The 25,351-nt window shown below is 34.2% G+C and overlaps 2 protein-coding genes across 2 annotated transcripts; one reads left to right on the forward strand and one right to left on the reverse strand.

Moving 5' to 3' along the window:
• The first annotated feature begins 70 nt into the window (after positions 1-70).
• Positions 71-3,003, forward strand: LOC6645033 (peptidylprolyl isomerase domain and WD repeat-containing protein 1). The gene is made up of 9 exons (XM_002067822.4): positions 71-316; positions 388-775; positions 838-1,076; positions 1,138-1,351; positions 1,428-1,730; positions 1,791-1,909; positions 2,104-2,224; positions 2,288-2,507; positions 2,566-3,003. Exons 1-9 carry the CDS (start codon positions 148-150, stop codon positions 2,710-2,712), a joined length of 1,920 nt encoding a protein of 639 aa, XP_002067858.1. The 5' UTR covers positions 71-147; the 3' UTR covers positions 2,713-3,003.
• LOC6645034 (zinc finger protein CG2199) lies at positions 2,985-5,390 on the reverse strand. The gene is made up of 2 exons (XM_002067823.4): positions 5,167-5,390; positions 2,985-5,080 (listed from the first exon to the last, which is right to left on the reverse strand). Exons 1-2 carry the CDS (start codon positions 5,302-5,304, stop codon positions 3,089-3,091), a joined length of 2,130 nt encoding a protein of 709 aa, XP_002067859.2. The 5' UTR covers positions 5,305-5,390; the 3' UTR covers positions 2,985-3,088.
• Positions 5,391-25,351: the final 19,961 nt, after the last annotated feature.

Consider the following 25,351-nt stretch of genomic DNA (forward strand, 5'->3'; position numbering starts at 1 on the left):
TCGGGAGGGTCAAGTTAAAGTAGTTGGCATTAGTGATGATACAACTAGTCGATACTATCGGCGCATTTATTAGAAATGTGCACATCTCTAGTTGAAATTGCATATGTTTTGATTTGTTAGTTTGGAGTTTTGTGTATTTCGCTGAAAATGAGTGAAGAAAATGGCAAGGAAAATTTAAAGCGTCAAGCAACTGATTCACATGACGAAAACGAAGATGTCCGAGATAAGGATGGTGAGGCGGAGCAGGAGGATAGCTGGATTGGACCTATGCCATCGGAGCAAAGTGCCTCCGCAGTGCCGGCAAAGAAAAAGAAAGGTAAATACCATGAGCTGAATCCTTTCGGCGCCTTTTATTAATTGAATGAATGATTCTTCCTCTTCTGCTAGTGCTACCATATGAGCATATATATCTCGAGAATCTGCCCAATGCCGAGAGTTACGAACGGAGCTATATGCATCGGGACGTCATCACGCATTTGGTGTGCACCAAAACGGAATTTCTCATAACCGCCAGCATAGATGGCCATATCAAGTTCTGGAAGAAAATGGATTTGGGTATTGAGTTTGTCAAGCATTTCCGCAGTCATTTGGTGCCGATCAAATCTTTAGTCTGTAATAGCAGCGGAACGCTCCTCTGCACAGCAGCCACCGATCAAACGGCCAAGATTTTCGATGTGATTAACTTTGATATGATTAATATTATACGATTGGGCTATACACCGCAATGTGCCGAATGGATAAATGCACCCGGCGACCCAGTCCAGGGATTAGCAATGTAAGTTTTATCTACAAACATGTATCAGTTGTGATTCTCTTTAATTCGAACGATTCCTACAGCTCCGATTCGGAGAGCAACTACATTCGCATATATGATGGTCAGGCCATGGATGCCACCAGTGTTTTGCATACACTGGACAAACTACATTCGGCTCCGGTGGTGGTCATGTGCTTCAATGTGGCCATGGAAACAATTATATCAGTGGATCGCAACGGCATTTTAGAGTATTGGCAAAACTCGAAACATGATTACAAATTCCCACAACGTTTGGTCAACTTTGAAACTAAACTGGATACAAGTGAGTTAAAAAACAACACCTACGACAAACCAGTGAAGTCATCCTTATTTACACTTTTCAGATCTCTATGAGTTTGCCAAGCAAAAGACACAAGTAACAGGTCTAGCGGCAACGCCGAATGGCAAAAGATTTGCAGCCATTTCCACGGATCGGAAAGTTCGCATCTTTCAATTTCATACTGGCAAATTGATAAGAGTCTTTGATGAAGCTCTAACCACCTATACACAAATGCAGCAGACGCCGCATGCATTACCCAATATGGAATTTGGCAGAAGGTATAATCAATCCTTACTTCAATATCTTTTCTTTTTTACCTATATGCAATATATTTCTCTCCACATAAATATATAGAATGGCTGCTGAAAGAGATCTTGAGAAGACTTCACAAAACAACACGTTCAACATTATGTTCGATAGTACGGGACACTTTCTGCTCTATCCCACCATGCTGGGCATTAAGGTGATCAATGTGACCACCAATCGTTGTGTAACAATTCTAGGAAAGACCGACAATATAAGACCACTGCAAGTGGCCCTATTCCAGGGAAGGATTAAGCGACAGAAGGCAGCTATTACGCTAGAGCATGAGGCAAGCGAGAATCCAGCTTTACAGAACCTATTAAATGATCCCACTGCCTTTTGCACAGCGTACAAGTGAGTACTCTAAAGAATCCGATCTACATACATATTTTTAATTTATTTCCATTTTCTTAGAAAAAATCGTTTTTATTTGTATAGCAGAAGATTACCTTCGGATCTGCAAGATGTAGATCGTGATATATTTAATGAAAAACCATCAAAGGAGGATACAATTGCCGTTCCAGAAGCTACAGGTATTCTTAAAATTAACATATTTTCATATCGTATAGCTAATTCTTACTAACTTATTTTCTAATGCCTATTTCTTCTATAAATGCTAACATATACTACTCCGTACTGTCAAGACGAAGGTTCTTTCTCAGTCATTTCTTTTTTTTTTTTCAATGTCAATGTAATCAATATTAATGTTTCCATGCTTTTGTTTTAGTCATCCAACGAATCTATGAGAATGTGGTGCTCCATACTACCAAAGGTGACATACATATGAAACTATTTTTCAAGGAAGTCCCAAAGACAGTGGAGAATTTTTGTGTCCATGCAAAAAATGGGTAAGCAAAAGGAATCAACACTCCGACATCTTTGGGATAATTCAACTCAACTTCAATTTGCAGTTATTATAACGGACATATCTTTCATCGTGTGATCAAGGGTTTCATGGTACAAACTGGTGATCCGACAGGCACTGGAACTGGTGGCAAATCCATTTGGGGCAATGATTTTAAAGATGAATTTGTAGCCAGCTTGAAGCATGATCGTCCCTATACGGTTAGCATGGCCAATGCCGGACCCAACACCAATGGCAGTCAGTTTTTCATTACGGTTCTTCCAACAGTGAGTCAGTAGAACATTTTCACGAAAATATATTCAATTTATCTCTTATTTTGTATAGCCCTGGTTGGATAATAAGCACACAGTTTTTGGACGCGTTTATCGTGGAATGGAAGTGGTTCTCAATATTTGCAATGCTAAATCCAATCCCAAAACTGATAAACCCTATGACGATATCAAAATTATTTCAATACACTTAAGTAATTAATAAATGTAAGTTAAATTTTTGTACACAAACCAAGAGGTTAAGTCCTTTTTGCAACTTTATCAGGATGGGATTGATATAACAAGATTATAGCTGAAAATTACTAAATTAGAGTAGACTAGCAGGTTTTAGCAGTTAATGCTATTGTTTCAGTTTAGATTTTGTCCTTTTTCTTTTTTTTTTATTAACATTTACTTTGCGTTCAAGTAAAACAAAATGTTACATTGTAAATTTCTTATACATACATGAATGTAAATTTAAAAACAAAATTAACAAAAAGAAATCCAAAATTGACATAATTTGCACCATTAAAATAGTTTTGATGCTGTGATGGGATACTTCTGACTTGGAGGAGGAGCATTGTCTCCGCTGTGTTATACTAATTACGCCACTCGTGCTTCTTCTCCAGATGGGAAATTAAAAAGGTGTAATCCTGGAACACTTTCTTGCATTTGCGTATGCCACAGGACAAGCCGTTGCTCGTATCGCATTCCCCAAAATGAGCAACGTACTCTAAGTGGCAACTGAATATGGACATGCATGTGGGACAGATTAGAGTCTTGGCGTGTCTCTTCTGTATATGCGATTCGAGACGTTTACGCGAGGGCAAAGTTTTGCCACATTGATCGCAACTGACAGGTTCCTCTTCCTCTATGTAGGAACCGGTGATTTCCAAATCATTTTCAGAGTATGCAATTGACTCTAGTCGGGTCTTTTTATGGGGTTTCACCTCATGATTTATTTCGTTCTCTTGAATTGAAGTGTACTTTATTGAATCGTGTTTCTGCTTCAAGCTTTTGTTCAAAGATTTTTCCTTATTATTTGATGTAGAAGCTTGTTCACTCACTTCCTCTGGCTTGGCTTTCATTTTCTTAAAAGGTGACTTTATGACAGTTTGATTAAGAGAAGATTCCTCATCATTCGATAAAAGCGATATTTCTGCATTGTCCAAATTGATAATTTTCTCTGGTTTTAACTTGGCTTTCTTAACTGGTGACTTCTCGATGTCTTCCGGTTTCTTGATCGAAGAGCTTTTTGATTTCTTTGAGTCCTCTTTCGTTAGGTTTATCTTATCTTCTTCTGCGCTTTGGTGCAAAGATAATTTTAATTGTTTGAGTTTGTCTTGGTAATGCTTATCTGAATGAAATTCAAGACTTTGTTTGCTGCTAAAATGTTTATCGCATACATTGCATTTAAATATTTTTGGCTTGTCAATTTGATGAGCCGTTTGCATATGCTGTTGCATTAGCTTCACCGTTTGCACTTCCGCATCGCATATGTCGCACTGGAAGTTCATCGATGTGCGCCTGGCGACAACGGGTTTGGGCGTGGAGGCACTTTCCCCATTAATTTGAAATGTATATTCCTGATTGATATTATTCTCAGCTGGCTTGGGTTCATTTAAAGCGGTGAGGACTGCCAATGTGGGCTCAACATCAACTACTGATGGTTTGGTGGCTTGGGGTTCCTTTGATTTTGTTTTCTTTGGCAGCTGCTCGTCCTTTTTCTTGGTTTCCTCCGATTTAATTTCTCCATGGGAGTTCAAATGTTCTGTTAGAGATTTCAATACGCCAAAGGATTTTGAACAAAAATCGCAGAAATAAACTCTCGGCCGTTGCTGATTGTGTACATTTTTCAGATGATCTTTTAAGGTCTTTGCAGTTTTGGATTCAAATTCACACAGTTTGCACCCAAACGCACCAATGTGCGACGGAGGCTTCGGTTTGCTGTCAGTTTGCTTGTTAACTTCATTTGCAGACGCTGGACCATCATCATTTTCGCTATCTGAGACATTCACATTGATGGTTTCACTTTTTCCAAACAGCTGGTTCAGAGAATGATTTTTCTTTGCCTTGTTATTGGAGGGCGTGAGCTTTACTGCATCCACAAGATCCCCTTCTTCGTCGGCATCATTGGTCTTATTCATTTTGGGAGTTCCATGTTTTTTAGATACGGACGCTGAAATTTTTGGACTGCATGGAACTGGAGTATCATCAGATGTAGTAAGTTTAGAAGCCGCAGTCTTTTTGGTGGGAGAAGTAGCAGATTTTTTTGGACTGCCTGGAGCTGGCGGCAGAGGAATATTTTCCTTTGATTTGTTTAGATCAATTTTCTTCTTCGAGTTTGACTTCTTTTTATTTTCTGGTGCAATGTCTGTTTTCTCGTCCAAATCAATTACTTCTACTGGAGGTGTTTCTTCCTCGTGTTCGTCGTTCTGCTGAACGGCTACCTGGCTGGTTGTTGTTGTCTTCTTTTTCTGAGAGTCAAGACCCTGCTCGATTAAGTGCTGAGTTTTCTCTATCATGGCCGTCATGGTCATCAAGTTGGATGCACAGACATTGCATATTTTAAGAGTAACATTGCCTGGTACCTATAAAAAGAGAGGCAACTTGTTATTCAATCCTTTTTCATAATTTTACCGCCATATTTGGCCCAGTTAAAATAGATTCTACTTACGCTGCGTTGAGATACAGTTTGAAGCAAATCAATCACCTTGCGGCCGGCAAATACTTTCTTTGCTGTGTAAATTAAACTTGCATCTTTTTCGATTTGGCAAAAGTTACACAGAATTCCCTTTTTTACAGCGTTTGCCATTTTTATTTATTTTAAACACAAATTCATCAAAAACATAAATTTGAAAAACAAGCCGTCAAGAAGTCTGGAACACGTTGTCGTTAGTGTTGCCAGATGTTGTCAGTATTGTTATCGCAAACAATATATAGTCGATAATTATTCAAAACTCATGACCTATCGATAATTTAAAGCGCTTGATTCAAATTGAAAGTGACAGTGACAAATTTTGAAACGGTATATAAAAAAGTCAATCTTTATTATTTTTTATATAAATTATACATGTATGTATTATACATAATATTACATATACATACATATAGTTCAACTCAACATAACATAAAATGTGGTAAAATCAGCGTTTTTGAAGACAATAACTTTTTTTGGAATTTTTCAACATACATATGTATGTACATATGTATATGTATGTATGTATGCATATTTCTAAATCTTATCAAAATTGTTTGCGGGTAAGTACCCGCAGAAGTCTGAAGTTTCTTTACAAGAAATTATCACTTACATGTTGATTCTATCGATGAATGTTGTGTAGGAGGAAGTTCTGTAGCTGTGATTGGATTTTGACAATTATGAGTTATACATGGATTTGTAAGTCGCAAAAGAATCAAAAAAATGACAGTAAACTATTTGTTAAGAAGAATTTATTATAGCCATGTGAATGATGGCCACTTCAATAAGTTACATGACATAAGGAAGGCGACGCAATTTCATCTCTCTACTTTGTGGCAATCACATAACTAATAATATTTAACTTTTGCCGTTGTTCTCCCCATTTTCCTTGAACAAATTAACTCAATACCAAGTTTGCTACAGATGTTCCAACTAATAAACAACTACATATGTCTCATGAAAACTATTTTTACATTGTGCCTACATGGAAGCTATATGTTATATGTTAATATGGTAGTCCCATTTAAATGATACCTGGTCAAATGTTTTTCTCACTAAGACAACTTTTAATATTGATCGGTTATATGGAAGCTATATTGGTCCGAACGAAAAGCCCCCAAAACTTAATCTGCAGTTAAGACTGCTTTAAGATAATTTAAAGCATTTACCAAAAAAGAAAACATTTTCTTAAATGAATAAACATTATTTTGAACATGAATTTTGGTAATATTCAGTACAGAAGAACGAACTTCTTTAGATGACGAACAATTTTATCGGTCTCAAGGGTGTTCGCCTATGGGGGTGTTTACTGTATATCCTTTACTTTATGAAAAACCCTTTGATTTAATTTGATTGAATTAATTGAAATACACTTAATTTACTCAATTTATATTGGCCCTGATCTTTGCATTGACTTCAATTAAGTTAATCTGGTCTTTAAGATCTCTTCCTACATGCTCATGTGTGCGAGATATAGTACAAATGTAGATCCAATGCCCTGTGGGCTCAATCTTCAATCCAATTAAGCCCAAAAACGTGCCAATTAAAGCCTGGAGCTGATCTCAGCCCTAATTGTGTGTGGTGACCACAACAACGATCCAATGTTTATTTGGAACAAGTCGTTAAACTTTTTCGAGGCAATTTTTCTGTATACATATGTGTGTGTGTGTGTGTGTTATTTTTTTTTGTCGCAAATTCAGTTATGCCAGCCCAGGCGACAGTCCACGGGCAGTAGTAATTACGTCCACAATTCCAATGTCTCAAAAGTTCGCACACATTTTGGTTTTAATGAAGGTCAAAAATTGAATAATACTTTTTTTGTTTTGTTGATTGATTTCTAACAAAACGAACAAAACATCCAATATAAGTATATATGTACATATGTACATATGTATAAAAGAGAAATCAATAAACAAGTTATATATCTAACAGTAGCAAAGTGATTTCAATTTACCTTTACCTACAATTCAAATGCTAGATCAACAATTGCTTCAGCTTAATTCTATTTCATTTTTGTTTTGTTTCAAGGGGTTAAAGAGGCACAGAAAGAGATGGATGGAGCCAGAGAGGGCATTGGAAATTCGCCTGTTTAAGAAACTCTTAACTCTTTTTAGGTAATTTGCCTTCAACAAATTTTTTGCTGCTGTTTGTACATGAACTCACTTCACAGAAAAGTTCAAATTAGAAATTAATGCACATAAATCACTTTGGGCACACTCTTTGGTGATGGTGATGCTGATGGGGAAGAAATCATCATCTTCAATCTTGAGTTTTTTTTGTTGGTTTTTTTTTTTTTTTAATTAGCCAAAGCGATTCTTATCACAATTGGCTGACTGGCTGGCTACTGTGTCTGTGTAATTGAGGCGCGGATTAATGCCCCCGGACCAAGCCAGAAACAGAGACTTTTGTAAACTTGATTTGTTCAGTGTTTGACCTCCGGCCAGCTGTGGTTGCTTTTGTGCTGCTTCTTCTTCATCATCATCATAGTAATAATAATCATTACCATCATTATCAACAACAGTTGCGGTTGGCATTGTGTAAAGCAGAATATATACACGACGATATGTATATATACAAACATATGTATATAGAAACCAAGTTTCACCTCTCCTAGGCTGTGAAATCTTCTAGCCATGTTGTCTTCCCAAGGCCAAGCAAATTACAAGCTTGAAGAGAAAAAAAAAATCTACAAACAAACACAAAACCAGAAAAAAAGAGCTTAGACTTTGTGTGAACTGTAATCGAGTTCATTATCATAATAACCCATTGACCAAGTTGTCAAAACATTGGGCTAGGTTGGAAGTGGGCGGGTGGTCAGGAAATTATTAACTCACAGTGAAAACGCAAATAATTTAATTGCCACGAAAAATAAAATATAAAAACATAGAAAAAAAAAACATATGCATATGTAACCATAAATAGCAGATACTATTTGGAGAAAGTATTTATACATATATGTAATTAATACATATAGATCAGGTTGATTCTGAGTCCGGGGAAAGGTACCGAAATGAATCTCCTCTTGACGAGATTACAACACACAAAATATCTTTAACACATTTTGCAAGTATTTCACAAAAAATTACGTAAATGATGACGCAAGTTGAAAACTTACATGTTTGAAATATGGGAACCAGGGACGCATCTGCACCACCCCCCCCTCCGTTTCTGATGGAAACAATAAATACACAAAACGTGTAAGAAAAATGCAACAAAAAATAAATTCTGAGACAACATACGTCAAAAAATATATATACACATGTATGTGAAAGTTAAATAAATTTCTTTTTTGGCTTGATTTATAACTGAGGCAAGTTGAATTTTTTGCACTAACAAAAAATCAGATTGTCCTTACCCAAACTTTGTATCTCGCAAAAGGAGTTTCAGGCCAATATATGTAAATATTTATACAAAAATGTAATTTGTAAAAATTGTACTTGGGTCTCGCTTACTGTTATCTCTTTTAAGTTATAAGTTTAATATAGTTGTTTTTGTAAATGCTCCAAATGCTCTTACACAATGCAAAATACTGAATTTGGGTCGTAAAGCTTTTTAAATGGATTTGGCTTTAGAGAAATGGTTTGCAATTTACATTTCTTATCAAGAGGAGGAACGTTGTTTGTAATTCTTGTTCCTAAAAATGTAAAAGATAAAATAATGATATCCAGAAAACAAAAAAAGAATACTAAATACTAATACTGTATTTTCTTGCCAGATTTATTAATTGGTTGCCTTCCTGGCGATAAAAATGTCATTTAACCATGATAGTCCAATCTTCTGCACCTAAACTTCTATACTTCTTTCTGGATTCCACTGCATCACATGGAAATCCAGATGCCTATCAACGTCTTGCTTCCAAAGTTATGGTTTAAGTATGATTTAAAATAGATCGTCTAGGCAATCTAATTAGTCTACATGTTTTTTTTCCCCCGAATTTCACTGTGTGTACCATCTAGTTCTGCATCTCGTAAAATGCTCTAATCGTTCAAGCATTACTCCTATTTTCAAATACATCCAATTCCAGATTCTTTTTATTTATATTTTCTGTTGTCTATTTAGCAATTCATAGGCTTTTTATCAAATTCTAACCAGAAGCCATCAATAAGTTGTTGCTGAAGGATTTAAAGATAAAACAATTAATGACTTGAAGGATGATAGATCATGGCTTTTGTCGATCGTAAACATTACATTGACTCCTTCAGGGACAAATGTACATACAAATGTATGTCCTTTAAGGCTATATTATTACTTAAATATATTAGGATTTAAGTAATAAGGCTTTTGCAGTGACCATTAAATTACTTATTATTTTTAGTTCTTTATTTAAAGTTCATTCGATTATAAATAAATTCCGAATGGTTAAATTTGGTCACAATTCTTTATATTAATCGTATATGTATGTGTGTATTGTATATTATAAGGGAGCGTAATTAATTTTTGCCTTTTATTTTTTTGCTTTGTTCGATTCTCCCACACAATTCGATGCCAGCAGAACAGAAGTCATTGATTTTGTCACCTAAAAATCAATACACAATTAATCATTGGCATTTGGCCCGCCCGCAGGTCGCTGCCAATGACATTAAATCGTTGCATTTAAGCCATCAATTTAATTAATACAATTAAATATTTTTAAAACAATTAATGAAGTGTCATTAGGCATAAACAAAACGTGAGCGCACTTGACCCAAACTTCTCAGTTAAAGCGATAAGTTTTAAGTGAAAATGTGTAAACATCCATACATACATACAAGTCGTCTTATGTATTGTTTGAAGAAACAATTCATATATATGTACATATGTACGTATGTAATTTTTGTGTACAAACGTTAATAAACAAAAGTTTATGTACATTAATGGCCATAAAGAAACATTTGTGTTTTTTTTTTTTAGCCTCTTGGCGGCTAGTTACTTGAGTATGAAGAGGAAGTTGACCGGCTAATTGGGCGAGCCATTAGAAGTGCTAAAAATAATAATATACAGTGAGAATCAGCGATATATTTAGTAGGTAGAGTATTAAGTTTATATTTAGAATCTCCAAGTGTTAACCATTATCTAAAAATAGCTACATAATCGATCAAGAAATTATGTTTTTAGTGTGTATTGTTATTTTAATATCATTTATTTGCCAAAGAAAACAAAAATCCCCCACAAATTCTTTGAAATTTCATTGTAAACGCCCCAGTGACCTTTTTTATACCATGCACCCATAGAGTGAAATGGTATATTAATGTCAACAGAATATATGTAACAGGCCGAAGAAGGCTTTTCCGACCCCAATAAAGTATACAAATTCTTGACCACCATCAACAGTCGAGTTGATCTATCCATGTCTTTCATACATTTAGTCTCATATATTCGAAATAGTTGTTTCATTTGGTAAATGGTATTTTGGAAGTCGGTTTTTCGACTTACTTTGTTCTTATTTGGTTTTCTTATTGTTGTGGCATACGGAAATCGTAAGATTTGAAAAAAATTTACTCTGGTAATGTTATTTAATTAATTTATTATTATCTTATAAAGACAATAAACCATAAACAAAATCAAAATCAAACAAAAGACCATGCCAACAATGCTTTTTGCGCATACACTTAACAAATTCTCACCTTAATAGGCTAAGAGCAAGGCAAGAGGAGCCAGAGACTGCGAGTCAATAAATAAATACACCTGATGCTGACAATATCATTAACAACAAAGGAGTACAACGAAATACATATAATGTTTCTATTCTCATACCCTTTTAGAGGGTATTATAAAGTTAGTCAGATATTTGTAACGCAGAGAGAGAGACGTCTTTAACCCCTCTAAAAAATATATATTTTTGATCAGCGTGAGAAGTTGAATCAATAAAGCTATGACTGTCTGACTAACTGTGCATATTAACTTAGCGCCCTCAATTAAAAAGCTACTAAAGTCAAACTCTTTTTATTATCTAATATTAATTATAATCAGTGGATCAGACATCCAGCGTTCAAAAAGCCTAGAAATGTAGAAAAATCTAATTAAAGTAGGCTTAGTCAAACTTGCACAGGGAAATGGCACGCTCACTGCAAGGGTATATGAAATTCGGTGCTGTCACAGTATGCTTCTTTCTCGTTCTCTTTATGTTTTTGCCGTCATCACTTTGTAACGATTAATAGAAATACAAATAATAAAAATAAAACGGCTGAAATTCCATAAGATGTTTGAACTTTGGAGCATAAGAACCTTTTTAAAGTCTTATAACTACAAAAGTGTTTGCATTGCTTATACTCTACAGTAATTTGGGGTTCTATGTGATTATTTAACAAAATTGCCTAGTTATAAATAAGTTATATAAATTTGGAGCACACAATTATCTTGTATTTGAAATGGGAAATAAAACTTGTGTACAGCTCGAGGCTTGAGGTCAATATAACAAGGAAGATTATTTTAAAGGTTAAGTTGAACAGATTGTCTGTAGAACCACCAAGTATTACATTAGCAGACTTTGAAACAGACTTAAGAGTGCAGCCAGGATTAAAATTCATTTTTTAACTGTTGCTCTTCCCTGCTCATACCTGACTACGTCGTTATAAGGACACCCACGCTAAAACTCGTTGAGAATTATAACCAAATGAAGCGAAAAATATAGAAGAAGCCCACAATAGCAGAGTTTATCTTTTTGCCATACTTTGAACCGCATATTAATACTAAAAATCTGACATTTTTCCCCAAACTATATTTCGGCCAATTTAGTATACATCTTTGAAATCGGTTTGCGATTTCCCGACCCGATTTCTCAAATAAATACACAAGTTTATGTCACACTTTCTGCGAAAATTTCAGTTGGCGAAGTTTGAATTGATATTAAAGGATAATTTTTAACAATAATGTTATTTAAAATATTGATAAACAAATTTACAAATTTGCAAAGTTAAGGGATTTTTCGAATTAAGTTTTTGGACAATTTGAATTGGCCACAATGTGAAAGATGCAATGCGAGAATGAAATTGTTAAGTGCTTTCGGATAGGGTATTTCACATTTATGATTTTCCTTTGAAATATTTTGCTAAATTCATTTTCAAAAACACAAATCATGCTTATTTTCATCTTCTCTTTCCCTCTCCACCTATATACATACATATATTCAAAACTATTAAAAAATAAAAGTAGAAGCTTAAAACTACAATAACAAGAACAACAACAACAGCAGCAGCAGAGGCAGCCGAATAGCCATTTGGGGCGTTGTTAATGGTTATGTGTACAATGCTGCAGGGAACGCACTTCCGGGTCATTCGAAGCGACCCATTTCGGTTATAGATGTTGTCTTACCTGTGTTCAGTCGCGTGTTTTACATTTTCTTAACTTTTTTTTTGTTTTTTTCTTACTCACTGATAGGCAACCAAATCGAAATACAAAAAAAAAAAGAGAGACAATTTTGTATACGCTTGCATTTAGTAGATTTACATTGGTTAAATAGGAAATCAGTGAAGAGCTGGTGTCAAATATATGTATATTCGAGTATATATTTCTATCTATATTCAGATTATTTAATTTTATTGATTAACTTTTCGAATATAAATTAAAAACTTAGACAAATCCTTTGAACTTGGATAAGATACATTTAAAATGAAAAATATTAAAAGGAAAAACATATTGATATCAAATTTGATGTGAAATCGTAGTACCTATTTCTTATTTATTTTTTGGCAAGTGTATTCAAATGGACAAAAATAGGACAAAAAATAAATTAATTAACAAATTGCTTTGTTTGTGACAAATAATTCTTTTGATGAGCACAAAAAAAGAAATATATACATGTGAAATGAGTGGAAAAAAAATTTGATTAATGATTTATCGATGCTTTTTTTTTTCGTCAACGGCAGTCAACATCAGCAAAGATTGAGAAGCCAAAGATTAAATGAGAACTTCAGTATTAGCCATAATTGTGGCGGCATCTTTTTTTTTCAGGCTGAGTGCCGGGAACTGGCACGGGGCGTTTTGTTATAGCTCCGAGGCGTTGGATTCATTTAAGACAGTAACAGAGGGAGTGTGGCGCGGGTGCGGGGTAGCGGGGTGAACAGAGGAGTTCGATGTGCGAGAACCGTAATCTTTGGTTCCGCATAGCTGTCAATCAATAAATCATCAATCGATCGATCGATCGATCGGTGGCGTATGGCAAAGACATTTGCGCCAGCTCACACGTCGTATGCGTGATGCCAAGTGCCGGGGATCGCAATGTGATTTCACTTAAGTATTCTTATTGACTTTTCGTAATTTAATTTCTTTTTGTAATTAAACGCAGAAGTAACCCGAGTTTATAATATTCTTTTTATGTATCAAGCAGAGTATTATCATGGGGCCAGTGTATTATCATGGGTTTCCGGAACGGTACCGAATATTTAAATCTCCGGATCTCGCACTGAACTGATGAGATGTTAAGGTCTCTGTGGATGACTGAGTTAGGCACATAAAGAGGCGCTTCAACAATTATGCGAAGAAGCTTGTTCTGTGCCCCCAGAGCTGTAAGCCACAAATTATGGACAGGGAGCTTTTCAAATGGCCTTCTAGGGCAGCAATTTGTTGCAGGTGCTCATAAAGTGTGTACAAAAGTATTATTTTAAAATATTTTTGAAACACTGAAAACACCATGGTAAGATCATGCTAATACTAGCACTTTTTCCATAATATTTAATAATTTAATGTAATCGTAATAAATGGGAATGGTATAATTCCCAATCAGAAACATAAATCCACTAACAACTATTCAAAAAGTTAGGGTTAATACAATTATTTGAGATGTCAGCTACTATTTGTAGATGTAAAAGAATATTTAAAATAATTATTTTTTGTTGATGGCAGCAATGCGTAGGTTTATTTTAATCCTTAATAGTATCATGTAGATATATTTTCGGGATTAAGTATAATGGTTCTATTCCGGAACGTTTCAACTGCAAAATTGGAGGTAATTTAGTCATGAATTCGGTTTTAGAAATCTTAAAAATCTAATTTTTTTAATAAGAGAACCGGGACTCTATGGAAGCGTACGATATAGTTCTTGATGAAATTTAACACAATTTTCAATAGGTATAAAAAACTGACAAGTATTAATTTTTATGATAAGAGCTTAGAGTATGGGAGTATGGAGCTATAAGTGATATAGTAATCTGAGATATACAATCCCTGCAGTATATAGAATTCCAGATGCCTCGTTCTATGCGTTGCACACTTCTGACCAAAATGAATATACCCTTTTTCCACTATTTCCAGATATAGGCGATTATTTTTACCTATTAGATATGAAGCAAAACTTCTGTATGATCATAAACTATTCATAATTTGTTGAAATGTCTTTTTACAATTGATGAACTTGATGTCAGACTTTTGAAATAAAATCCAATAAATTTAAAAATCATTTTGTTATGTTCTAGACATTTTTTAGACCCTAATTTATTCTCCCATTACTCAAAATTGCCTTCAAATAGAGCACAAATCATAATAAAAATGACAATGCCGATGATTTTGTGGCGTCTCAGAATATTAAATGAGCTGTGAACAAAACCTTGGCGTGTAATATGCTTGTTATTTCTAGAACTCAGGCAAAATGCTATACAACAACAATACAGCAGCAGCAACAACAACAACAACAACATCAGCAACAATAATGAACAGAATTGTTAACAATAATTTTCATAAACGACAACAACTGCAGACACAATTACCTAGATTTGTAGTGTGTTTAGCTATAGCTTTTTTGTTGTTGTTGTTGTTGTTGGTTTTGTTATTGCTACGTGCTTAAGGGGAAGTTCAATGTCATTTTTGGGTTTCACTTAGTTAACAGGAAGCGTTTGTTGTTATTGTTTTTGTTTTTGCCAACGCAATGCCAAAAATGCCACTGAATACTCTCTAAACTAAGCCGCTCGATTAATCACAATCCGAATCACAGTCAGTTAAGTATAGTATTCATTGTTCCAAAGAGATGGACAAAAGGAAGTTCTCCGATGTTTAAAAACGTATATACCCTAATGCAAGGGTAGGCAAAATAGAATTAAACACAACCCTGGCCGAGTTATCATAGACGTACCTGGCCTGCTTATCAATTTGCCTTTTTGCTCAAAGCAAATGGCATTCTTGAGACTGCTTCTGTTTTGCTGTTATATATATTTTGCATAAATGGTCAATTAATTATACATACACACACACATACATATACATATATGTATGTATATATGCGAATTAGAAACAATAACAATTTGAAATAAAATGAATTTCGATTCCGTTTCGGTTTTGTGATTTTCTTGCCGATTTTTGCAAAGATCATTAAATTGATATTTATGAATGATCATTGGCAGTTTCGAGTTTCAAATCGTTCACTGAGTGGGTTTTTTTTTGTTGTGCTTCTTTTTTTTTATTTGAATTTCGTTATGAATGTCGTGCACGTAATCACATAGGCCATAATCAGACTCAGACTGAGACACAGTCTGAGATACTCAAATACAGAGTCAGAGCTACGTTATATAATAGTTAAATGACTATTTATGCCATGCATTCTTAGAGTAAAATGGTATATTAAAGTCACCAAAATGTATGTAACATACATATATATACAGTATATATGTATACTCAAGGGACCGACGATTTTTGTCGTTATATTCGGAAGACGTACAAACCGGAGGCCCTTTCATATAAGTTTGTATTGGGACCAACCAATCACTCATCGAACTTTAGTCGTTATAACCAAACGGATGTTATAAGCGGAGTCGTTATAACCGGATTCTACTGTATGTATGTAGATCAGCATCACCTCCCGAACCAAACTAGCCATGTCCCTCCGAGCTAAAGGAGCTAGAGCCAGCAAACTTGGTATGTTGACATGGCTTCTTCTGGTGAATGGTATACCGAAGTCGACGCGACGATTTCTGCATTTACTTCATTTGCATTATAATGGCTTTGCTTTGGTTAATAAAATTAGTTTGTAGCATATTTTCCAACCATTTATGAACCGTTTGGGACATTATTATCATTAGTTTTTTTTATTATTATTACTAATTCTAAGCTGCTAAAAGATTTCTCATTCAAGTGGCAAATTAGAACAGATGTTGAATCAGAATGATCGATCAGGATGTTGTGTAATGACAAAAAGGAATGAGTAATTATGATGATCATTTTAAATACTTTGAGTCAGCAGATTGATCGAGTAAGCTTTCAAGAAAGAATATTGCGATTTCCAAGTCATTACTATATATGTATGTATTAGTATAGACTGACTTATTAACTGTGAACTCTTTACTTTTAAATAAATCTTTATGCATAATGAATCATGGATAGGAAAATCAACTAAAGTTAGTATACTAACTTAAAGATTCTCATTTATTTCTATCGATCGATGAGTCAATGGAAAGATACAGAAAAGACGACCACAAAAGATTTTCCGATATTTAAATAAAAACTATTCAAAAATGCATTTTCTAATGTGGGGAATGGTAAACATTCTGCATATTTGCTTTTGATTTTAGTATAAAAATCCAAATCAAAATAAAAATCAGTAAACGACACCTGCGGCTGGTTTTTCCCAATCGATGGCGTCTTTTAACTAAGCGGTCAGTGACTATTCGGAAGATTCTTCCGATGCGTCATATTACACGCACATGCACACACACACATACACACAGATTTTGACACTTCCGCTGTGCAACAGACGACCAAGCAGCGTCATCACACTTTATGGCAACTGAACGCAAAATGAAAACAAAAGATTTAGGCAACGAACTTGTCGCTCAATGTTTTTTTTTTTTTTTTTATCAATTTTAGTTTGACCTTTTTTTTGTTTTGTTCCTACCCCAACACTAAAACAAAATATCAAACTACTTATCATGCAAACAAATATATGAGCTATAATTACATATGCCTACATAGTATGCCTACATGTACATATGTATGTATATATTTTCTGGACAATCACGTCTACTAGTGGTAGTCCAATTGCCATTGATAACTTTGGCACGTAGATCGATATAAACACTCTCTCACACATACACACACACACTTATAAAAGGAATTGATTTTCGGTTAGCTGAGAATATTTTTTTCTGACTATAGCTTTGCTCATTTCCCAAACACGTCATCCTCAATGGAATGCAAGGCAACAAGAATTCGTTGCGCTTTGCTCAAAACTCGAAGGAGGGGTAGTAGGAGGGTGGCGGATGAGTAACCAAACAAAAAAAAAAAGGAGGAAAAGAAACAAAATAAACACAAAAAAAAAAAAAAACCGCCCACTAAACTCAATGTAACTGAGTGGCTCAGTGCACGTAGCTAAATTTAAATTAAATGAAAAATTGATGAACTGCCGACATTTTGTTGAAGCCGCGACGCTTTTATTTGGCCATTAAATGTTACTTTGGCTGTCGTCGCTGGATGTTTCGCTTCGAGTTGACAGTTGTCAGTTGTCACTTGTCGTTGTCCGGCTCCGGGACGCTCTTCACACCTTAGCGCAAAGTTTTCTAAAACTACCGAAATAAATTACTAAAATTTTACACGCCCCCTAATATCCCTGCAACCTCCCAAAGTGAATGCAAAACCATATAAAGTGTAATAAGCAGAAGAAAAACAAAAATAAAAAAGAAGAAAATTAAGGGAAAATCGAAGAATAAACAAAATAAAACCTTAAACATTGCTCTCAACATTCAAAAAAGGCAAGTAAATACATTTTTTTTTTGTTCTTTTTAACTAAATCTGAATAATAAACTGCATAAAAAAACAAGATTTTCATAATTCAGATTATGAATACCAAGATATAGCAAACTGGAAATTAATACAACTAAAAATAGTAAACTATACAAATATTTCATCAACCAAAAACGCGTTCATTGACCAAATCGAAATAAACAGCAGGAAAACAAAAAGCCGAGAAAAAAAAAAAAACAAAAGTTAACAAACGGTTAACAACATTAAATGCGTCATGCTTTAATCTAACAACCGAAACATAAATAAAAAATAAAAAAAAGTTAAACCACAATAATATCAACGAAAATTTGGCAATAAAAATTTCAATAAATCAACAAAATGAAAATTTTTATAAACAAAAAAAACCAAAAAAAAACCGAAATTACTTGTACTAATAATAATAACGCCATCTAAATACACTTTAAATTGAATGTGAATTAAGAAATCAATCATATATTTTCAAATACATTCCAAATCAATGAAAAGTGATATAAAAACTAAGGAAAGGTGAATTTAGATTACAAATACAAATATTTTGCATACCAACTGTTCCCATTGGCATTTATCTATTGGCTAAAATGATTTCCAGCTGTGGTCTAGGGCTTCTGTTACACAAGTGAGGTAGGTTCTCGCTTGGCATTAATGATGACTTACAATGCCTCAGATTTACACAACGATTGATTGATTGATTAATTGAAATGGCAACGGGAATGTGTTTTTATTGGCCCATAAAAGATCATCAACTAAAAAACGAAATCGATCGACATATATTTAAGTCATGATATAACAAGCTTTTAATCTTTGCAGAATTAATTACTAAGTTGTAATTGCGCCATCCATCTAAGTTAGACGCTTTAAGTACAAGGATCTGGTTCTTAAGTAGCCTTTCGCTTCTGCTCCAATAAACGATGTTAAGCCTAACCATTCGAAAGATATTAAAGTTAGAGCAAGGAACTTATCAGGAATATGAAAAGAACTCGTATGGCCAGTTTGCTTACCTGTTTAGTAGTTAATTTTAATTTTCATTCGCCTTTGCTCCTTCATCTAAAAGTTAATAAACTTGTTTTAACTCAAACAGTAGCTTTTTCTGTTTTTTTTTTTCTTTGTCCATTGTGTTCGGGTTTTTGCGTGCTGTGCTGTGCGTTTTTCAATTTGAATTTATTTTTGCGGTTTTTACGCTTGAGATTTCCTAAGAATGCGCACAAGAATTCCGCACAAAAAACCAGCAGTAACAACAACAACAAATATTAAATAACAATAAAAATTCATTTGCATTTTTTTTGTTGTATTTTGTTGTATCGATTGGTTGGCGCCAGTTTTGATGCTGAATCATTGTGAAATCGAATCGAACAAAATGCGCAAAAATGTTGGCGAAAAAATTGTCAATATAATGCCACTTCAGGGCCAAAGATAAAAGGCTAACCAAATGATTGATATGTACGTTTGATATGTATGTAATTTTTGCATTAGCTTTGAATTCTAATTCCGTTCTGTTGTTAGATAAACGTTGCCAGCTGTTCATTTTAGGTGGTTATCATTAGATTGCAGCTCAACTAGTTACTGAGCAACTAACTGACTAACTAACCAACTATCTACTGGCTATAAATCGCCTTTGAATTGTGCACAGCTGTGTGCCCTAGAGAAGGCTATAATATGATTTAGTTACCAACCAGGCAACGTTCTGTCACCGGCCTCCGCCACCCCCCTCCCATCAGGAGTAATTTAACACCAATTAGCAAATAAAAAAAAGCATTCTCCCTTTTATTTAATTAAACCTGGCAAACTTGCCATGTCATTGCATTTGTTCCGATAAATATATGTACATATCCACATATATGTATATAAATATTCTACATAATAGTCGTCATTCAGGCGTCTTATTGTTGCCTTGTTGCATATATGTATGTACATATCTTGGAATCGTGTTTGGCTGCAAATCGTGTCTAATTTGTAATTTTGTCTTTTTATTTTTGTGTTTTTTTTTCATTTAACTTTTTTTTTCTATTTTATTCAGACACATCTGTGAAGCTGATGCACTACATCGATAGATATATAGATACAACTGTTGCATTTGCATTCATAAATCGGCAGATGTAAAAAAAAAAGTGGAAAAAGCTAAAAACAAAATACACATTATTGCGCCCGCAAATGACACATATTTGAACTTAGTAGTATTAACAAAATGCGACTACACTAGGCTACAAAGTTTGTACAAATAAATAATTAAAAAAATATTTCAACATTCCAAACTAAGACTTGAATTTACGTTCCGACGTAATTATCTTGAATTGCTTGCAATTTAAACTAATTCATACTTATTTCGGTCCTTAAGATTACGATCAAACCTTTTGTTGTTTCTTTCTTGTATTCATTTTCTGAGGAACAAAATGCAAATATTAAACAAACTTGTTCAAAGTTTTTAGGATTATCACTGCAATTATTCATTATCGTGATCAAATTTCAATTGCTTAATATTAATTATTAAAAAAGCAAAAGGATTTTACAATAGAAATCATTTTGTGACCTGCATCAAACATACATATATTGGTCAGATCAAAGATGAAATCAAGTGTCCAACTTTATAGCAGATTTAGTCTGATAATTGGGTATAACCCAAATACAATTTCTGATATCTGATATCTAGCATGATAACACATCTGATAATGTTTATACCCCAAAATGCAATTTCTGATTGGAGTTAACTTAATTATTATTAAACTCATTGAACCCTTTTCGACTTATTGAACATTCATCTGAAAATAATCCAATCCAATTCGCATTCTTGATAGTAATAATTCTTAATTTATATTGTGATAAAGAATATTTTCCATATATGAATGTATGTATACTTATTAAGGGAAGGGATAGATTACAATTTAAAATTATAGAATATATAACTAATGACCTCTTGTATATACCTATCAATATACATATACATAGATACAAATTAGTATTCAAATATTTGTTCTTATTGAATTTTCCTATTTTATATTAAAGATTTTTTGTTTTTGTTGCTCAGTGTAAAATTATCTGAACTAGCCGCAGCTGCATTTACCCTGCCACCTGTTAAAAATTGTTAGACCCCTCACCTGTTGTGTTAGAGACATCAGAGAGCTTATACCACCGTTTTGCCGCCTCGATCGACAATTAATACACGTAGCCTTTGCCAAGTCAACTAATTTTCTAGCCTTTTTGATTACGCGATCGAGACGACGACGACGACTATGACAACGACCACATCGATTGCAAGTGCCCCGTTCATAATTGCCATGATTCTGCGATTTTGCCATCACACTTAACCCTTTTTGCAATGCGTGTCCCGCCACCGCTGTGGGTTTGTTTGCCCCTTTCCCATTTGTTTTGTTACTCGAGTTTAATTACCCAAGATGGTGATTGACTGAATAGCTGGCTGGCGGGATGACAGGCTGGTTGGGCTAACAGATGTTCATAAACTGGCTCGCGCCTTAAACAATTATAAACTTGAACTTGTCTAATGTCTATTTATAAATGTTTCAAAATGATTTGGCATGTCAAGTACCTTTCATTCCATACACCCGGAGATTGCTTAGTTAGTTAGTTAGTTAGAAAAACTTAACGTAACGAAACGAAACGAAGCGAAAATTAATGCGAGTTCAGGCCAAGTTTGGCGTGGGAATTGGACATGGAAATTCAATGAATTTAGATGATAATACTGATGACCCTGTCTCTCTCTCGGTTCCTCTGTATCCAATGGCCTAATGGCAAAACGCTTCAATGCGCAATTCAAGTCTAACACCAACTTAATTGAATTGAGGAAATGAACAGATACAAGATACATACTAACTAATATCTAAAATGTTGATTTCTAGTCTTTTTACATTAGACGTAATTAGTGTTTGCAGATTTCTGTAATAAATCAAAACAAAGAGGCCCCCAAAGACTTTTTACTTACTTCCGACTAACCCCAGTTTCAGTTCCAGTTCCGTGGTGCGTGTCCACTCGCCCCCACCAACACTTATGAAGGTCGCCAAGCGCAAAAAAAAAAAAAAGAGAAAAAATATTAAAGAAGACAACTTGCACTATACCGAAGTTTATATACTCTTGCAGTTTTTGCCTAGAATAATATTTTCAAACTCTTTCTCTGTATTTAGATTCTAGATGTATGCACATACATGACCTTTAGATTCTCAGTCTATCCATTTTTGTTGTTTCGCTATACAATTTCGTTTTCTTCAGGTTTAAGCAGACGCGATTTATATTGACCATAACTTGTGTTCTATTTTTTCCGATCTTTTTGAAATTTGGGAATATGATGTTTTATATTAAGAACTATCTCATTAGTGAATTCCATTAAGATACTCTAAATTCTTCACTGTTTTTTTTTAAACAACTTAAATACCAAGTTAACAAATCGAAGAAGGACCAATAGACAGACAGAAAATCGACTTGGCTTCTAATGCTGATCAAGAATATATATACTTTAACGTCTCCTTTGATGCATTACAAACATCTGACAAAATTCCATAGTACACTCTGCAAGGGTATTAAAAGAAACAAAAACAAAAATATATAAACAGAAATTATTAAGTATTTTATATATGAGTAATGCCCATTACCTCAGTTATAAGTGAAGTTTGGAGCTCTTTTAATGGCTTATAAAAATTGAAATTGACCATTAGACCAGACCCCAAACAAAGAGCAGGAAGAGCTTGGCCGATTGCTCGATCGTTTGATGGCTTCAACCTGCAAAACAAATGCAAAATTAATCACAACAACAAAAGATGCTAAACTAAAAGAGCTTAAGGTAAAGAAAAAAAATGTTTATGCTCATTAAAATAGCAACATTTTAAACTGTAACAATTATTGAAACAAATGTTATTGATTATTTGAAGGTTTTCAATTTGGCACTTAATTAGAGGTTTACAAGTTGCAGCTCATAGATACATATACAAATGTGAAGAGAAAGTACTTTAAGATAAAATTGTACACGGTTTGTCTTTTTGGGGGACAAATGTGAATATTTTGAAAAGTTTTTTTAGGTAAATATTGAATAAAGTGCTTATTGATAAAAAAAAATAGAACACAGCAAAAAGCAAACACTTTCGAGATTTATCTTAAATTTCCTAATCTAACAACCTTCTAATTAATTTACTTAGCAAGAACTTAATACTTAAAATAGTAAAGCGTTTAATATTTTTGTTTAGAATACTTAAAATTTCTTTCTTATATAGATCAACTAAAATTCGTAATTAAGAATTACTTCTAACCAACTAATTTAGATGGTCAATTGTTATAAAGAATGTTGTTTATTAAACATTTAACTTATTCCGGACTCTTCTTACCCCTTGAAAAAACCATTTTTGTATGATTTATGCTTTAGCCACTTACTATTAATTGTATCTTCTTAATACTAATTATGCATAAATGTTAATTGAGTTAGCGCTTGAAGGGGGTTATTACCTATCAATGTCGCATTGGTTATCGGTTATTGAACGTGTCTGAAGTTTGAGTTTTTGTATTTTTGTTTTGAATTTCATGTTTCATGTTTTTCATATTTTGCAAATCAATTGGCCACACTCAAAATGAATAACTTAATAAATAATATATTAAATAAAATAAACTGTCAGTGGAACAAAATTCATCTGACATGCAGCTGTCAAAATGTTTGAGGGAAGTCTCTAGCTCGTGCCTTGTTTCAGTTTTTCGGTAGCTCAATCAAATTATGAATAAGTATGTGGTCAAGTGTCCATATCCATATGATTAGTGTACCGACCTCAAGATACCCTGCACCCAGCAACTTCATTTGAGGCCAAAGAACTAAAAAATAAGTATGTCTAAAAGACTCTTTAAGTTTTGAAATGCAACCTTTTAAAATAATTTATGCATAACAACAGAAAATTGCTGGATAAAACCTTCAACTGTGTGTGGTTAGCATGGATCTATAATCAGTTGATGGTGCGATTGACCACCATTTAGAGTCCTTCACTTAAGAAAGAACCTTGAGGCTATGCTAGTTTTGTCCTTTTTGCAATTGTTTTGTTTGATTTGTGTCCTCGCTTTGTTTTGTTTTGGTTTTTTTTGGGGACATTTGACAAAATAAACAAAAGACTTAGGCAACGAACTTGACTTTTTGCACTTGGTAAAACGTTTTGTGGCTGTCGTCTATTTGCAAAATGTCAGTCACCGTTAATGCTAACTTGTCTAACTGTAATTAAAGACATGGCTGACTTTAACTGTCCAGTCAATTGCTGAGGCAGCGAGTCGGCTGCTGCTGCTGCTGCTGCTGCAATAAGCCGCTGCCAAGGTAAGGCTATTTTGGCATTTGCCTCTAATCCCCCCCGTACTTTCATGTCCAGCTATATGTATGTGTCTGAGATCTGACGTTAATTCTTCGTTTGTAAGGAAAATATTATTATTTTTAATTTACATTTTCGCACAAACAGTCAGTCACACACTCACACACACAGAGAGATACTCGCTTTATTTGTCAAGGTTCTTGAGTTTTGGGTTTGGATTTGCATTTGAATTTGAGTTTGAGTTTGGGTCGCTGTCCTGTTGGTTTTTCTGAATGACATTGGTAAATTGCTGTTGCTCTACTTTGTCATGCAAATATTTGTGTTAAAAATTAACAATAATTTGCAAATATGTGCGAAATGAGCTGTTGTTATAGGCTTTAATATACATACATATATACACATATACTTATAAATGGAGTGTAAATCATAGATAAGCACAGAAAGACACCAAGAGAGAGAGAGAGAGAGAGAGAGAGAAAAAGAGAGCAAATGTGGAATCGAACTACCCCGGAAAATGTGCACCGTCATTGGCAAACAAAACATAACTGACCATCGGCAATATACAAAAAAAAATTCCCCCCCGAATCAACCGCAGCAACAGCCATAACAAACAAAAAAAGCTAATTTTAAATGCGATGATCAACAAAATTGTCAACCATCGAAATGTGGAGGAACCAACACGAAAGCGGGTGGTGCAGGGGTCATCATAAGCGTGGGGAACTTCCAAAAATAGCATTATCAGATTATAAGTACTCGCAAATGTGACAGCTGGCAGAGAGATTGAGATGACGATGATGAAATGTAAATTATGAGTTCATGCCATAAGACTGAATGGTATGCGCTTAGCTGAGTCAAGAAGTTTTGAGCCAAGTTAAGTTTATCTACTAAGAAGGGTTAGTCAAATGGAGAACTGTAAAAGGCTTAGATCTATTGCTAATCTACGATCTGATCTGCAAGAGCTTGTCTTGTATTAAAGAAGCCGATTCGTTCATTAGTTTTCAAATAGGATAAGAATTTAAATTTAAATACATGCCAATGAATATTCTCCTAGCTCATTTTTCATATGGTCTAGCTTTCATTTTTCATCTTTCTACAACTGAATGTTGGCATTAATTGTAATATCAATATCACGTTTTTTCATTCAACTAAGCGACTGGTCGTTGACTTCATTCAACCGATTTTATATGTGTCAAGGTCACCATCGTTGA

The sequence above is a fragment of the Drosophila willistoni genome, assembly GCF_018902025.1.
Source record: "Drosophila willistoni isolate 14030-0811.24 chromosome XR unlocalized genomic scaffold, UCI_dwil_1.1 Seg105, whole genome shotgun sequence".
NCBI classification, from domain to species: Eukaryota; Metazoa; Arthropoda; class Insecta; order Diptera; family Drosophilidae; genus Drosophila; species Drosophila willistoni.

Excerpts from the sequence above, each read along its gene's own strand:
- LOC6645033 (XM_002067822.4), top strand. The coding sequence starts at position 148 with ATGAGTGAAGAAAATGGCAAGGAAAATTTAAAGCGTCAAGCAACTGAT. Across the intron at positions 1,077-1,137 it reads TGAAACTAAACTGGATACAA|ATCTCTATGAGTTTGCCAAG; the intron begins GTGAGTTAAAAA and ends TACACTTTTCAG. Across the intron at positions 1,352-1,427 it reads AATATGGAATTTGGCAGAAG|AATGGCTGCTGAAAGAGATC; the intron begins GTATAATCAATC and ends ATAAATATATAG.
- LOC6645034 (XM_002067823.4), bottom strand. The coding sequence starts at position 5,304 with ATGGCAAACGCTGTAAAAAAGGGAATTCTGTGTAACTTTTGCCAAATC. Across the intron at positions 5,081-5,166 it reads AAACTGTATCTCAACGCAGC|GTACCAGGCAATGTTACTCT; the intron begins GTAAGTAGAATC and ends CTCTTTTTATAG.